Here is an 18,132-nt window from a genome sequence, read left to right on the forward strand (position 1 = left end):
ACATGTTCGCGAGCTCACGAGCCAAATATCCTTAAGCTCGAATTCGGTTTCATAAAACTATCGAACTCGAAATCGAACTTGAGCTCGACTCGATAAGATAAACGAACGAATTCGAATAAATTTTTTATCGAATCGAACTCCGAATAATTCAGTAACCATTTGATTCATTTATATCCCTACCTAAACATAATCGTGTCCCATGCTAAAAATCTATTAGGTCATGTTACTTGGCACGACACCGTGTCGTGTTATTTAGTTTAATCGAATTAAAAATTTTAATTGATTGATGGATTAATTTAACCAAACTTTCGCTAGTCTCACCGGAGTCCGTTTGAGAAAGCAAACGTCCATGAAAACATGTCACGGGATTACCGCGTGACTAACGTGGTCCCTTCACCCTTCTCGCCCGATCGCCCATTCTATCGCCACCTGTTTTGCCGAAAAGGACGTTGCCTTTTCCACATTTCCTGAATTGAAATATTCCCCCAGAAAACACGTCTAGATAATAATTTAAATACTATCCTGAGCTTTCTTGCACATTTATTCACGGCTGCAAATGCTTCGCCGACGTTGTCCACGACATCTTCAGATCGGCGATAATTCGAAAAAACACCGTAAATTTTCTGCCCTCAAATTCCGCTCCAAATCTAAATTCAGAAACATGCTCCATTGTTTAAATTTATTTTTCATTTTTGAATTCGTCAGTTTTGGCTGATCCCCCGACGGGCCTTTGTGATTGTAAATCCTTATCACTCCCTGCGACGGGACTCTTCTACCTTCATTTGGGTTCTGGAGTCTGCAAAGAGGCGGCGTGGGCGATCTTGGGGCGGCGACGGTGGCTATGGCTCTACAACCGCAGTGGCCGGTTTGTTGTCGAACAACGACCTTGCGGAACACCCAGTTCAGGGTAAAGCCGCATCTTGGGCTCTTCTCTCGTGTAAGTTTCCAGCTCTCGTTCCTTTTTTAGTTCTTAGTGTGGCTTGGTTTTTTGATGAGGTTTGCTTTCATGGGTGAGAGTCTGAAAGGTGCTGCCATTGGGGGTTTGATTCATTGAGTTGGAGTTATCTCTCTATTTTCAGTAGTTGCCCGATTTGGGTATTTGTAAGAATGCCTCCTTTGGTGGCAATTATCAGCTGGGTTACACTTCGAAAAATTGATTTTTTAGTAAAAAATGGTTTCTAGTGATTTTGATCCAATTTTTGGATGAAATTGCTTTTTTTATTCATTAGCTCTATCCTTTTCGATGTTCTTTCTTTTTAGTCTTGTAATTCATTTTGATGCTTTTTTCTTATATAGTTGGATTTTATTTTGTTCTACATCTTGATTGCAGTTCCTGAAGAAGATACTAACTTTTCTTTTTTTCCTCCTGAGTAGAAGTTGCTGCATTATACACTATTTGTTTACTATGAGGATTACATATGATTTTCTAAAATCCTAATACCGTGAAAAAATATCTCATGTTTCGTCTCTCTCGTTTCATGTACTTTCCACAGTCATCACTATGGCATCAAGAAGTTAGAATCAAATTTGTACCTTGCATCCAGGCAAGTTCAGGTAAATGATTCATATGTTGTTTGAAATCAAATACTTTTTCCACAATCATGTTACATTCTTCAGGTTTTGATTTGCATTTCAGACTATTTGAAGAGGCGCCACAAAAAGAGCTTGATTCCAAAGTCAAAGACTTCTACTCCAAGAGGCTTTGCTCCTAGACCACTGGTTGGAACAAGCACTCAAAAGAAAGATCAAAATGACACCAAAGAAAAAGAAGTTGGAATAAGCACTGAAAAGGAAGATCAAAATGACACCAAAGAAAAAGAAGCAGTGGAAACTTCAAGCTCAGGCAAAGATACAGTTTCGAGAAGCAGATTAACTGCTAAAATATTTACTACGGAATCACAAACGGCTGAAGCTGAAAGCATGTCTTTTGTTACTACTGTTGACACTGAATACAATATAAAAGAAATGAGGACTGGGAATGAAGAATATCAACACGATCTGAGATCTCAGCATGTAAAAGTTGATCATAGTGACAAAATTATAGAAAATGTGGCAAAGACTGACCAGTTCAATGAAGTGGGAAGGCAAGTGGCCTTTGGTAATGATCAAATAGGCAGAACGACAATAGCAGAAAAGGCATCAACAGTTGGTGAACAGGAGGAAAATTCAGGTACGACTGAAAATAATCTGGATAAAGATGACATTGATGAATCAGTTGAAGTTCTTAATGCAAAAAACACAATGATTGAAACTGAGGACTTATTACTCAAACAGAGAGAAGAAATTGATGCACAGGAACAAAGGAAACGATTGGAGAATCTTGCTGATCAAAATTTTTCAAGAGGTAATAAAATATTTGTTATTCCAGAAGTGGTGACCCCAGACCAAGCTATCAAAGTTTTCTTGAACCGAAGTTTATCTGCATTGGCAACTGAACCTGATGTTTTAATCATGGGTGCTTACAATGGTTGGAGATGGAAATTTTTTACAGAGAAAATGAAGAAAACCAATCTTGAAGGAGATTGGTGGTCCTGTGAACTCCATGTGCCTAAGGAGGCATATAGAGTGGATTTTGTGTTTTTCAATGGCACCAACATATATGAGAATAATGATTATAAAGATTTCTCTGTATCTGTGAAAGGTGGTATGGATGAAACTAAATTTGAAGAATTCTTGCTTGAAGAAAAGAAGAAGGAACTTGAAAGACTCGCTGCTGAGGAAAATGAAAAGAAAAGGTTGGCAGAAGAGCAACGCCAGATGGAAGCAGAAAAAGCTGCAATTGAAGCTGAAAGAGTACAAGCAAAGGCACAAGTAGAAAAAAGGAGGCAGGGTTTGCATCATGTGATGAAATTGGCTTCACAATCAGCTCATGATGTATGGCAAATGGAGCCTACTTTATTTGAAGGAGGTGACAGGATTAAAATTTATTATAACAGAAGTTCACGCCCACTTGCTCATGCTTCAGAGATTTGGATTCATGGAGGTCACAACAACTGGAGTGAAGGATTGTCTATTGTCGAGAAACTTTCCCGTTCTGAGAAAGTTGATGGTGATTGGTGGTGTGCTGATGGTATAATACATAGTCACTTTTAGCATTCTTTTATGTCCTGAATATTTGGTCTTCTTGCACCCTCTTTAACTATGCAACTACACACAATTTCCTTTTCCAAATAAGCATGATTCCACGTTGATTCCCCAGTTATCCTTTTCCAAATAATCAGGTTAGGCTTTTACTATGTTTGCATGTTAGCCCATATATTGTGATCATGGAGTCCATTTATTGCTACCCGTGACATTCTCCCTAATTCTTTATACAATATCAATTTATTTCAGCTTCCATTTTGCTTGACATAGTGCAAGAATGACCAAGAACTTCATGTGAAGTGAGCATTGTTTTTTAGATCTTTACGCTACAACAGATGCCTGGTCCAGTCACTCTAATACAAATTGTTTGTACATCTTAATCACAGTTTGTTTTTGAAGATAGTGCTGAGTTGTTGTTATCTTTGCATGTACATTGTGCATGGATGTCTATCATTTTTGAACATCTCTGTCTTTTATCATGGAAAATTCTGTCATCAGCAGTGTTTTTGAGCCTATCATTTTTTCAAAAAAAAAAAGTAGTGATTTTGAGCAATTCCAATTCCAATTCCAAAAGCTTCTTTCAATCCTTATTTGGATCAAAGGTTAAAAAGGAGTTTATTTTAAATTGGTCAAGATGTGGAATCTCTGTAAACATTTATGTTCTAAAAATTAGTTCTTTCTCTCATACAAATAATATCTTAAATTGTTCCCAGTTAGGAGAATAACTCTTGTGATGTTGACACAATCTAGTATATGCTTAGCTGTCTTCATTTTGGAGGGTTGGTGGTTTGTTTGGTTACTTGGCAATTCATATGTTGTTGACAACTATAAGCAATAATAGCCAACTGTTATCTGATAAAAAATGATTTAGTTTTTGCTGAAACCTTTAGCCATTTTTCCTTGTTGCTTAGTAGAACATTAAAATACTACATATGCCATTATTCTTAGTGATTATTTTTTTTTTTCACAGTTGTTGTGCCTGGTCGAGCATTGGTTCTGGATTGGGTTTTTGCTGATGGACCACCCGGAAAGGCAGTTGGTTATGACAACAACAACTTGAAGGACTTTCATGCTACTGTGCCAAAGAGCATTCCTGAAGAACTTTTCTGGGTTGAAGAAGAGCACCGAATCTTCAGAAAGGTTCAAGAAGACAGAAAAGCTAGGGAAGAGGCTCTTCGTAAAAAGGTTAGGTATCATTTTAGTATTGCTAATTTATGTTTTTAGCAAGAAGATGAGAAATGCGTACTGTAAATAATTATATTTGATATCTGAGTGAACGAAGAAACTTTGTTGTCTTCAGTTCCTTTTTTTGTTAACATCCTTGGACAACATAAAAATAAGACCTAGCTTAATTTGAATGATTATTTTTACAGATTGAGAAAACTGAACATATGAAGGCTGAAACAAAGGAAAGGACAATGAAAATGTTTTTGTTGTCTCAAAAGCATATAGTATACACTGAACCAATCGACGTGCGAGCTGGAAACATGGTCACCATTTTTTATAATCCATCTAACACTATTCTAAATGGCAAACCTGAAGTTTGGTTTAGATGTTCATTCAATCGTTGGACTCACCCTAATGGTCCTCTACCACCTCAAAAAATGGTTCTGGCAGAGAACGGTTCACACCTTAAAGCACCTGGTTAGATTTCTCCATTCAAAGAATTTCTTGAATATCCTTTTATTTTTTACTATTTTTAATCCCTTAATGTCAATATACTATCAAATACTCTTAAAGGATTCTTTCTCAATGCTTCTTCAAAATTGCTAGTATTTGATGTTTGCTTTAGTATGCATCTTTCTGCTAACACAAGAACTATGACATCATGCTATTTATCTCTGATGCGTTCTCATCTATGTTGAATCAAATTCTTTTCTCAGCTTGTCGAATGAAGTTTAGTTCAATTCATTTATTTTCAATCTTTTTTTTTTTTTTTGCATTATTTGCTTAATAATTAGATCTTTATTGATAAGATAAATTTCTTTAATGATTAGTTTGTGAACTTTTCTCGGGATACCACACCCTTTTTATTTGTTTGGTTAAATTATTGATGTGATGCTATCATTCCATAGGAAATTTTAGGATTAGCACACTTTACTTTGAGCACGAGTACAGACTACCTTGTTCCCTGTTATATAAGGCATACAAAAACAAACATGGCCAAATCTCATATAGGTATGTTCAAGTAGATACCACAAATAGGTTGTTTGAAACGATGGATACTAAGTTTGTCCATCAGAAGAGTCTGATCATGAGGGATAAAATAATTTCCTCATCAAGGATCACCATATCACAGCCATGCCATAAGAAAATAATAAATGAGATTGTCTTGATCTGAATCTGGTGCAGATTGAGGCAGAGAACACAAGTTGGGTATGTAATGTGGATGTTCTCTTGTATGAACACAGTCGGTCCATGCAAATGACAAACAATTCAGTGTGACATTATACATTGGCCTTGTGATCCTTATCACTTGCTTTTTCTAATATTTATGTTACAAGCAGTAGTACAGAACCATGTATGCCCTAACTTTGCACTCTAATAAAAAAATATTTTAATTTCTTTTATGTTAATTGAGGGGGCCAACCCAATTTGCATCAACCTCTCTATCTCTATCTTACGACCCATATTGTGCTTATTCATCAAAGCAGCCAAGTTGGATTCTAGCCAACCACAAGAGTAAATGATAGGAGGTCTTATTTGAGTCTAACCAGGTGATTAACTTGGGCATTAGAGTAGACCCTTAATCTATTAATCATCCTAATTTCATTGTATCCAGTCAATAGCTACACTGTTTATCTCAAGGAATGTTGATACGCTGGTGGATTCAATCTGGTTTACATTGGCCCATGTTTCTTTGTTTGGTCTGACCTAGTCTATCTTAGGCTAGCTATTGATTCTGTATGTTAAAGAGCCTATAGTTGCAAGTCCTTTCAAGTACTAAGTCACATTTGTAATAAAAAATGTGAATATTCTCTCATTAAAGTGCTTCATTTAATCATTTCTAGATTACTATGATGATGGTACATTAATTCATGTAGATTTGTAGTAGTGTTTATGTTAAAGTTTGATGGCTGACAGCCTCTGAAATTTAAATTTTTATTGTTTATTATTGCAGTTAAGGTCCCAATTGATGCGTATATGATGGATTTTGTTTTCTCGGAGAGGGAAGATGGTGGACTCTATGATAATAGAAACCAGATGGATTATCATATCCCTGTCACTGGAAGCATTGCAAAGGAACCACCTATGCATATTGTCCATATTGCTGTTGAAATGGCACCTATTGCGAAGGTAAAGTCACTTGCTGAATGCTTGTTGACTTAAATCTAGGTTTTGAATATAATTAGGGAAGCTAAATACAAGAACATGAAAATCAATCAGGGAAACAGGTTCAATCAGATAAACTCTAACTAATTCTATATTGGCATGCTGTTACAAAACATTGTTATGCTCAGAACTTACTGTTAATTTGCTTAAGTGTATTTTGTTAGGACTCACTTAGATGAGAAAATTAACCTATTAACTAGTAACTTGTTAGGCCCAACTACTAACTCAAAATTTAAAGCCACTTACTAATAGCTAATTCATTTAAGCTGATTTAGAACTATCAGACGAGCTGCGTGTGACGGGGCGGACCGTCCCACCAAAAACCCTTCATCTGGTGGGGCGGGCCGGGAAACCCCCAATCCAACCCAAGATGGATTGCGGGTTAGTTCACCAAAAAAATTAAAAAATATAGAAAAATCCTACAATTCATTGAATTTGAATATTTCATAAATAAACATTTCTAGAAAAATCCCCAATTCTTGATTTCACACTTACACATATTAACCAAAGCAATTAACACAAAAAATTCACAACTTTCACTACAAAAGTACATATATCACCATAATCATAATCCACACCAATAGTACATATATCATTTATTATATAACCAAATAGTTCAACAAAATAATTAAAAACTTAAAAGAATTCATAAAGCAGAAAGTTCAATAAGTATATGAAAATAAACAAATAATACAATGTTTTTTAAATTTCATCAATCATGGCATCCATATCAAAATTTTTTCCTCCATCTCCTTTCTCTCTCTCTTTCTCTTTCTCTTTCTCTTCATCATTTGATCCCTACTTGGACAACGTTTTTTAATACTTCCATTGTCTTCTTTAACTTTATCTACATATAAAATACACAAAGATGAAGATAGTTAAAAATAAAACCACAATAACCTAATAAATCAACTAAGTCAAGAACATAACTAAACATTTGTAACTAACCAATTGTGAGTGCAAATAAGAGCTTGCACTTTTTCAGGAAGGGTGCAACTTCTATACTTGGTAAGCACATGAGCACCAGTGAAAAAAAACTAATTTGGATGCAAGAGTAGTTATAGGAATAACCAAAACATCACATGCCATTAGTGCAAGGGTTGGGTACCGATGCTTTTGATTCTTCCAATGCTCCAAAACATCCAAATCTTGATAATATACAAATTTAAGTTTTGGCTCCTCCAAATAGAGATCCAATTGAGATTTTTCAGCACTTATAATTGTTTAGATCTCAAATGTCATCATTTCCTACATTAATTGGAATAGTAGTGACATGAAAATATAAACCAATTAGAGAATACAAGAAAAAAAAAATAGAGGACTTACATCAAAGATTCTTTTGTTCTTTTCTTTAACTCCTACTCTTTGTGGAGGTGTATGAGGTAGAAGAAGATTGTGGTTGTGAAGAACTTGTCTTACTAGTATTAGAATATTGGTCAACAAGCTTATACAATTTTATCTTCACAAGTTTCATCTTCTCTTGGCATTTAACACAATTACTCTCAACCTTAGAATAAAAGAACTCCAACATCGAAAGCTTTATTCGTGGGTCAAGAATAGCCTCAAATACAAGCACCATGCTATATTGAGTCCCGTACTTGTCAAACTTCTCCATCATTCTTTTACACATATAACTTATCACCTCAGCTTCAATCAATAAGTTTTCCTTTAAAAAACTTTAAAATCTTTCAGACTTGAAAAAAAATACAAATTTGATGTAGGATAGGAAGAACCATAGATCAAATTGGTAGTGTAATAAAATGGCTCAAGGAACTCATATATTTTCTCTCCTCTTTTCCACTCTCCACTTAAAGGACAATATTTATAATTTTTGTCAGAATTGAAGAGAAGCAAAAACTTTTTATATTTGATGTCACTATCTAGTATTAAATATGTTGAGTTCAAATGAGTAGACACATCCAATCGCAAGCCAATACTAATATCAATATTACCAACTGCTTGTATACATTCTTCAAACTTCTTCGTCTTAGTCTTTGAACCTTTAACATACTTGACTGATTCTTTAATTTTATTCAAAGCTATAGGAGCGACTTTCAAACTTTCTTGGACAATTAGATTCAAAATATGAATAGAACAACGAACATGAAAAAACTCACCGTCACACAAGAAGCTATAATGCAAAGAGAGTTGTGCTTTCAAATGAACTTGCATGTTATCATTACTAGATGCATTATCCAATGTCAAAGAGAAAACCTTTTTCTCAATTCCCCATTCCTTCAAATATTCAAATAATTTTGCAGCTAATTCAACTCCTAAGTGTGTTTTTATATAATTTCCATAATATTCAACAACATATATAAATATAGACTTTACGCGAAAGAGGAAAATAAGAAAATAAAAATACATCTATATAACCATCAACCCACACGATAAAATAAACACAACCACGCCATCACCATTAAAACCATAAAATAATACGAACATAAGATCAACAACGACACACGCAACCACACACTAGTCAACTCCAAAACCTCCACATCGACTTATTTATCAAAACACTTAAATAAAATCACATACTACAAATGAAATATCGAAAATAATTGATTTCTGGACCGACATCTCTCAAGCTCTTCTCAATCATCTGGACCCGCGTTGATTTTGAGCGCACCACGAAACCAACGGGTGGTGAGTATCGAACTCACGGTAAGAGTAAGAAAGATAAGGAACATAACATACCACCCGCTCCGAGATCACCATACGATGCTCATAATAAGAAATAAAGATGATACTTGACTAGAATCAGATGCTTATCGAAACCATCTCCTAGGCAGGTCTTGAATAATTACGAGCTTTCTTGTTTTGTCACGCTCATATACGTTGATATGTGAAGGTAGTATACATTTCCTACAAATAAACCACGAGGTCTAATCACCTACAACGAGTGTATATCTATCTCAACGCCCACGGTGCTAGAGTAGAAGCAACAACGAAGATAAACATTTTACCACAACAAAGATAAGAATAACAACATCACTTCCACAAGTATATAACAACAAAGACGGTCACCCCTCACCCCATCCTCATTTCGACCCTTAATGGGGTCGAGAGGTGATCGACAATGTTTCACCAACTCAGGTCGCCATCCCCTCGATCGAGTGTAGATTTTCTAGCAATAAGGATGGACCACTTCCGTAAAAGTAGGAGGTTTGCCTTTTTCTTTCTTTTTAGTAAAAATTGCAGGAGCTTTGCCTTTGCCTTTATCTATGGACTTTGGTTGGGTTTGTCATGTTTGAGAACGCCTAGACCGAGATCTAGAAAATCGAAATTCTTGATCAAAAGCTTCATCATCTTCTTCCTCGCATAGTCCGGTATATCATAAGGCATGGTATGCCACTACCATTATGAGCATAAATAATCAAGAAGGTAATGAATGCAAAACATGTAATAAATAAGCATGCTGAAGAAATCAAGCAATGAAATACCGATGCGGGTATAACATAATTATTACTACTCATTAAAATCCTCTATGCATATCAAATGATAATATCTAAAAGATAAGTCAAGTATCCGCCTCAAAATAGCGCGTGCCAAAAGAAATCCCACGTAAGGCAGCTCGTCGGAAATCAGAGTTTTGTATCAATCAATATTTTTTACTTAGCTAATTCTATATGAATTAAATAGTTAAATAAAATTCCCAAAACTAAATCTAATCCATCGATCAACTAGGGTTAGCTCCATTAACTCTAATCGTTCCACCATTCGGATTTAAACCTATTAAACCCTAAACTGTAAAATAAATAAGAACAAAATTAACCTTCCTACACGATACATTATCACCTCCTATTCTCATTGTTGACAATGCTAAAGAAATAACCTTACTATATTTACTGCATCCTTCCAAATCCTCGTATTGAAGCATAGGATCGTTAAATTCAAACCATATTTGGCTCGAAATAATCGAGACTTGGACGCTCAATTCTGGGCTCATTAAAGTCCGCGATCAGAGAGAGAGATTAGAGGTCTATTAATCGGGAAGGAGGGCCACCAACCGGAAGATCATCAGCCGTGCAAGATTATAACACACGAGGATAGGTTGATAGGAGTCGCAAGGGAAGAAAACAATAATGAGAAGAGGGAAAGCAATGGTGTGTCTGAATAAGCTAAGGTAGGCCGAAGCATAGAGGAAGGGATCGCAATGAAAAGATCATAAGGAGAGGCTCATGGAAAATTAGGTACGGTGAAGCGAATGTTTTTATAATAGGAAATTTTGATTAAACCCTAGATCTATTTCTCAATCAATTCCCACTTAAATGGGTATTCCAAAATAGGCTTTCACTAAATGATTCGTAGACACAGCTCCAATTAAATTCCAAAAAATTTCTAAAATTAAAATTTCGTTAAAATTATTTGTCAAATAACCTTATTATTTAAATATTAAATTTTTTATACTTATAAAAATTTAGTCCCCAAATTTACGACCTACGGACTATTTTTTTTCCTTTTTGAGGATCTTCCTAAAGGTAATAACTCAAGCAGACATACGGCCTTTATCGACTAGTCCATCATAGTGTCCGATCAAATCCTTAACCAAAAAGGAGTGGTTATGGAATCTGGTCATCTGCTTCCCCATGCCACTGATATTCCTTCACTAATCCGACACCCCAATGAATTTCAAAGTTCACAAGATCGACCTTACATTTCCCTTTCTCATATATACAGGAGCCAGACCGAAGAGTAAATCGTTCCAACGATCAAGCTAATAAGAGTAAATGCGCCATCAGTCGAGTAAATCGATACAGTCTATACATCGGTGTCCATAAATAATTAGGCACCGCAATCAGAACCTTAAATGCAATAATAAGGACTCCTCTATGTCTACAAACAACAAACCTCAAAATAAGATCACTAGCATAAAGTCTGTAATCTAACTTTCAACTAAAATTACCAACTCCATAAATATCAAGGCATTATACTCTTTAAGTTACTATCAACATCAAAGACTAAATAATAGACCATCAAGTCTAATATCCACTAATAGATCATCAACAACCAATGATTGACCCCACAAATCATACATGGTATAAACACATGGTACAAACAACTAAACAAGTACACATAGTATAAACAACTAACCAAGTACTAATCAAAGTATATGATAACGGTATACCACTTACCTCCTATAGCTTGGAGATTCCTGCCGCTGCCTGGTCCCACAACTCGAGAGTCACATCGAGGAATCAACTTACAAAGGGAAAACAAAACAATCGAAACACCGAAAATCATAAATCGAAACAAGATCGAAATTTCAAAACACAAAACACGGCATTTGACTCGAACCTCGCTCTGATACCACTAAATTGGTATCAGATTAACTCGAAAATAATCATAAATCGAAACAAGATCGAAACTGCTAACCACCTTGTGTTGAAGGAATACGAACACTTGCACTCCTTCCTAATGTTGATGCAATAGTTGAGCCACTTCCACTGGCACCAGAGCCACTTCTATGTCGCATATTTTGCTTATAGTCATATTGAGTTCGAGAGGCATTGAGAGCTGCTAAAAAGTCTTCGTCATTTGGAACTTCACCACGACCTTCCATTTCATCATAGATTGGTTCTTTAGAGCTTCGACTATCAACAAGTTCACGTTCTCGTTGTTGTTTATACTTTAATGCTTTTCTGCCATCAAGTTTCTCTTTCATTGCACGACGAACTTCTTGAGAAACTTTTGGACAATTAGAAACATCCGGATATCCACCAGCAAGATGTTGTTTTAAGCGTGTGACCTCGCCGCCGCATCCAATCATATCGCAATGCAAACATTGCCAATGGAATCGATTTTCTAATCGACGTGCGTGTCTCCAAGCTGGATCATGAGATTGTTGTTTTGGTGCCATTACCTATGCATTATACAAAAAGTAAGGATAATATACATTTCTAGGTAATGATCATCATTTTATAATGTCAAAAATGTATTTATCATTGTAAATTTACAAATTAAGTATATAAACTATAAACATCAACTTCTGAAATTTGAAACAATCTCCTAAAAATATTAATTCATCTTTCTCAATTTAGATTGATCAGAATTGCACAAAATTAATAGTGTTTTATTAGGAATCATAAACATAACAACATACCTTTATCAAAATTTTTAAAATAAAAGATTTGTAATATTTCTAAACATATTACAAAAGTACAAAAGTTAATATTCATGGATCCAAATTTTAAATTAATTCTAAGATAAAAAATATTATCTATAATAAATATATAAATTAGCATAAAGATTTTATTTTATATATAATAATTATACAAATTAATTAATTAATTAATTATTATTTTAAAAATATAAAATAATAAAAATATCAAAATATAAATTTAATTTATTAGTTTTTTAGAATTTTTATTTTTTTAGAATATTAGAATATAAATCTGAATTTTTATTATTATTTTTTTATAAATAAATTAAATTTTAAATAAAAAAATATTATAACATATATCTGAATTTTTATAATTTTTTAAAATTTTAAACAGATTTATTATAATTGTTTTTAAATTTTTAAATACAATTTAAAACATTAAAAATTAAATTTTCAGAATATTAATTAAATTTTACTTTTTAAATATATTTTTTATATATTTTAATTTTTATTAAGAAAATTTAATTAGGATTTATAAAAGCTATGCCTGATATCAAGAACTTGTTATAAATCTAAATAATTTAATTACTAGAAATAATTCTACAAGACGATGGTAGCGAGCCCACGGAAGCGATCGAGAGTTGCTCGCTGGCCATACCGACAGTCTCGCCGGGAAGGCGACCAGAAAGGGGGCGGCGAGATGGATGAATGAGCGAAGGAATACTACGCGCGGTACTCTTCCTCCCACACCTCCACTCGTTGCTTTGCCGCTTCCGCTGCCGCCGCCGCCGCCGGAGGGTTCCGGCGGATCCATACGAGACATGATGTAGTTGAAATCCATGGTGAAGGCTACGGCGGCGGAGAGCGCAGCGGTTAAGGCATGGAGTAGTCGGCGGCGTCGGCGAAGACATGAGGTGCGGATCGGGGCTGAGGGATTCGGCGATATAACAGAGAATAAAGACATAAGATACATTATCCAATGTCAAACCTTTTTCTCAATCCCCCATTTCTTGAAAAATGTAATTCAACTCCTGAGTGTGAAGGAGGCATATGAGAAAAACTAAGTATTTTTACTATTCAATTTCCAATCATTTTCAACAAAATAGGCAGTCAAGTAAATATAACCCTCACTAGTGCATGCTGTTCATGAATTTGAGTTAAACAAACTCTATTTTGAATAGTAGCCAAAACATACTTAAGTTTTTCTTTCTCCCTTAAGTAAATTTAGTTAATATTTGCAACAAGAGTATTTCTAGAAATACAAGCAACTTTACAATTTACGTCCTCCATCCAAGCTCTAATACCATCGTACTGAACAAATGAATATGATAAATCATGTATAATGATTGCACAAGCTAGTAACTCACGTGAAATCTTATGGTTTATTTTCTTAGACCTCATCTTCTCATCTTGATCAAGAATCATTTGTCGTACATTATGAATTTCAATTGTTGCAAGTTTTAAGATTACGCCACAACGTAGAAGTCCCATAATGTTTACCCCCACATTTGTACTATTTTTTACCTCCATTACATTCAACTTTATCTATACTATGTTTATCAATCTCTTTGATTTTCTTAATATACATCCAAATATATGAAGATTCTCTAGACCTTTTAGTTGACCCAATTCATCAACATCTAAATTAATGGCTTGATTTTGAGAAGCAGAGTTCATTTCAAAACCAATCGGTTATAAAAAAAAGAATAAATAAGTTTCACTTTCAGACAAAATCAATCAAACACAAACAATGATTGAATAAAGGACCATAAAAATGTCAAAAGGTTTTGTTATGCATCTAGTAATGACAACATTAAGAGCTGCTCTTTCACATATACCAATTATTGAATAAAGGACCATAACATAAATCTTGTAAATAATTTTTACTTTAGCTTTATTGGAACTCTCTTATGCTTCAAGATGCAACATTACATTTAATTTTAGGGGTTTTGGGGAAGGCTCTTGTCTTGAAATTTGAGATTCATGGTGGTAACTAGTGTAGAAGGGGATGGGCAAAAATCAGAATAATACATATCGAATTAAAGTGTAAGCCGGTGATGCTGAGACCAACCACTAGTGGGCAGTGGCGACATGTGGTGGCTGGTGTGCTGTTGTGCAGACGGTAGAGAAGTGAGAAGTGAGAAGTGAGAAGTGAGAAGAGAGACAGAATTGGCTAGTCGCAGAGAAGAGAAAAGAATTAGGGCTTGGAGCCTTTGAGTCTTGAGAGAAAAGAATAATTGAACAACCAAGCGAAAAACAAGGACTTTGACTTGAAGGCTATTTTAAGTTTTGGAATTTTTTTTCCTTCTCAACCCGTGAGCCAACTTGAGCCCACCTGGATCCGCAATCCACGCAGACTAGTCTCGCTTTTAAATTAGTTGATAAAATTTCAACCCAACATACTTAAATTGTTTGGCAGGGCAGGCCAACTTGACAGACCCAACTCAAATTGATGGCTCTATCTCGTGTAGACCTAAAATCTAGCTCAATATAGAAATAACCTTAATAGGCCACATGTGAGGCCGATGGTACTTATACCATCATGCAAACAACATTTTCCAACATCTCATGGTGCCTAAGGTTTAGTCTGCTTTAATATTAATGTCCTGTCTACTTGGAAAGAAGGGCGTTCACAAGAAAGGAAATCTGAGTGGAAGGCGTTGAGTTTTTTGCTCCTTTTGCTGCTTACTTAGAATCAAATTATTTCATCTCACTTCTGTAGGAATGGACCTTTTGGGCGTAATCTCTTCGGCCTAAAACTGGGTTGGAGAAAGGGAAAGGCTTTGGTTTGCATAATAAAATTACTTTCTTATCTTTTTTAACTTGTGAATATTACATGAGAAACTCTTCTAATCTGCTCCATTGGCAGCGTTGCTATGAACAAACTGAATGCGCCTACTATGTTCTTGCACACAAACACGAGCTCGCTTAGTGGAATTCTCCTTTGGCAGCATAGTTTAGCATATCCATGACAATGCCATGATAATATGCGATGTTGCTGGCCTTGAATGGCTCTTACTCTATAGGTGTCCTAAACTTATTCTGTTCATGTTGAGGGTTTTGGTTTGGAACTCGACTCTGATGGTGAAACCTAGAAAACAAGTTGGATTTAGCTATTGTAGAGTACTATGCTAATGAGGATGATCTTGAAGAGGTTGTCCTACTGCCTATACTCCTTTTGACGCTGAGCGGGATAGAGATTATCCCGCGGGCTATTGAATCTATTGATTCGCGCATGAATACCGGAAGTAATCTTCTACAATCTGTTAATTCGAAGAGAAATACTATGAAATAGAACAATAAACGACACTGCCGAAAACAAGCTGATTGGACTCAACCACTTGGGCATAGTTGCACCAACAAAAAGAGTCAAGAAACAACTCCTAAAATTCTGACTATTCTATGACAAAAATGTTTTACAAAGATTCTATTTTCACAACCAACAAAATTTATCTTGTTGAGCCATGCTTGCAAGGACTTTTATTATGTGTAATGAGATGCTTTTTTGATACATAGAAAATGTATTTGACCTTGTGGCTTATGCTTTGTTTAAGGTCTTATACATTTTTATGTTACTTTTGAAGCTCAAGAGTAGATGTTAAATAATTTAGAGTGACCATTGTTTTCTATTTCACTGTTTAAGTGACTATGGTGTGTTTTAGGTGTTTATCAGTTTATTGCATCATGATTAAGTTTGGATGTGCAGACCTAATTTTTTTGGCTATATTACTTGATGGTCAATTATATATATATATATGCTATCCTTTTGCAGGTTGGTGGTCTTGGGGATGTTGTTACCAGTCTTTCTCGAGCAGTCCAAGATTTGGGCCATAAAGTTGATATTATTCTTCCAAATTATAACTGTATGAAGCTTAACAATGTAAGGTTATCTTGATATGTTCCATCTGATCCTTTTTACTATGTTGATCCCATCTGATTGATTTAAGAATTGCAGTTGCATTAGCTATAAAATTTGGCAATAAATACAGAAACTGATGGAGGATGGTTTTCTGTGTGTTGTTTTGTAGGTTTCAAATGTTTTTACAAGTGGCAATTAGTTTTAGTTTTTCATAGTTTGTTGGTTTAGCACATCTGAATGGTATTGGTGCTAGAGAAGTCGATTACGTAGGTCTCAAATCTCAATTGACAATGTGGGAATAGTCTTTGAAATAACATGGAGAAGTTAGTGGTGGTTTATTCTTATATATCTTACACTAGGTAAAGTAAAATTGGAGAACAAGGTAGAAACCAGTAAGAATACATGGATAGATATTTTACAAGAAGAGTACTTCCTCTGTTTTTTCCTAGGAAAGTTTCTTGTGCCAATACCATTAGTTTTTGAATTGACCCGGTGTTTTGCTGCCCATGGAGTTTTCTTTCTTATATTGTGGATTGTTTTTTTAAAATATTACAAATTTATGAGCATCTCTCAGCTTAATGGTGTCCAGTTCAAGTTCATATTTTGTCAGACGTTTTTGTCGATCCTGTTTCCTTTCTTGTTTTGTAAAGGACATTCTCTTTCATTCTCTACTGGCAAGCTTATTGTTTCTTGTTTTGTTTTGCTATGTCCTCATGATTTTTAAGTTTGAATTATAAATTTGTCAAACATAAGCTTATTTTCCCCCCTCCAATAGGCTGTATTAACCATCATTTTTGAATTTTAAATTTGTCTAAGTTCCCTGAATTTCTTTGATATTTAATTATTTATATCATGATTCAGGTGAAAGACTTCCATTACCATAACAGCTTTGCTTGGGATGGGGCAGAAATAAAAGTCATGGTTGGAAAGGTTGAGGGCCTTTCTGTATATTTTTTAGAGCCACAAAATGGGTGTGTAGTAATTCTTTCTTATGGATTCAATTGTTCATTACCATGGTTATACTGGCCTTTGATGATATATGTGATGTGGAAACTTCATATTATGTTTTCCTTCCAACAACATGCTATCCTCAGACTTTTTTTTTTTTTTTTTCATTTTTTCTTCTTTTTTTTTTGGTGGGAACGATGGGAGAGGGAAGGAATTGGCTGGTTAGCAGCAGAACAAATTGTTGCCCATATTCTGTCCAACTCAATAGTAAATCTACTCCTCCTTAGGAGCTAGGGATTGCAATTATTGTAAAATATTGCAGAAGTATCTAATCAGTGAACTTGCACATTTGTTCTTCATGGCCCAGGACAAGCTGGTTATGACTTTTTAAGCTATTGAGTCATTAATCTGAGCTACAACTGCTTCTTGATTTCTGAAGCTGATCTGCCTATGGCCCTATGCTAGGGTGATGGACCTATTTGCAACAATTTTATGAAATTGTGATTATTAGAAGAATTGGAATAAATAATCTTCAAAAATAATATGCTACTTCAAGCATCCGGACTGAATGTAGTTTGCTTGCGATTAATTCGATCTATCAACATCCCTAGTCACCCCTATGTCAGTTTAGCTTATACTTCCTTGGTTAATGTAACAGAGATTCCATTGCGATCTCAGGTTGGGGAACTTGGGTTAAGGAATTAAGTGTTGGATCAGGATATTGATTTAACCTAACTAGCTCAATGTTAAATATTAGGTGATGGGATTAGATTGATTTTAGTTAATCGGATATAACTGCATTTGC

At 34.9% G+C, this 18,132-nt stretch overlaps 1 protein-coding gene across 2 annotated transcripts in view; it reads left to right on the plus strand.

The window, feature by feature from the left end:
- Window positions 1-519: 519 nt before the first annotated feature.
- Window positions 520-18,132, plus strand: part of LOC121984462 (starch synthase 3, chloroplastic/amyloplastic-like) — a 56,238-nt gene continuing 38,625 nt past the window's right edge. For both annotated transcript variants that reach the window (XR_006112908.1, XM_042537393.1), the window contains exons 1-9: window positions 520-614; window positions 706-937; window positions 1,494-1,554; window positions 1,637-3,070; window positions 4,055-4,269; window positions 4,458-4,728; window positions 6,206-6,381; window positions 16,293-16,400; window positions 17,241-17,350. Coding sequence is in view for 1 of the 2 variants with exons in the window: in XM_042537393.1 (XP_042393327.1) it covers window positions 842-937; window positions 1,494-1,554; window positions 1,637-3,070; window positions 4,055-4,269; window positions 4,458-4,728; window positions 6,206-6,381; window positions 16,293-16,400; window positions 17,241-17,350 (2,471 nt within the window). In the remaining variant the exon portion in view is untranslated. The remainder of the gene's footprint in view (window positions 615-705; window positions 938-1,493; window positions 1,555-1,636; window positions 3,071-4,054; window positions 4,270-4,457; window positions 4,729-6,205; window positions 6,382-16,292; window positions 16,401-17,240; window positions 17,351-18,132) is intronic.

Source organism: Zingiber officinale, chromosome 5B (assembly GCF_018446385.1).
Source record: "Zingiber officinale cultivar Zhangliang chromosome 5B, Zo_v1.1, whole genome shotgun sequence".
Lineage (NCBI taxonomy): Eukaryota > Viridiplantae > Streptophyta > Magnoliopsida > Zingiberales > Zingiberaceae > Zingiber > Zingiber officinale.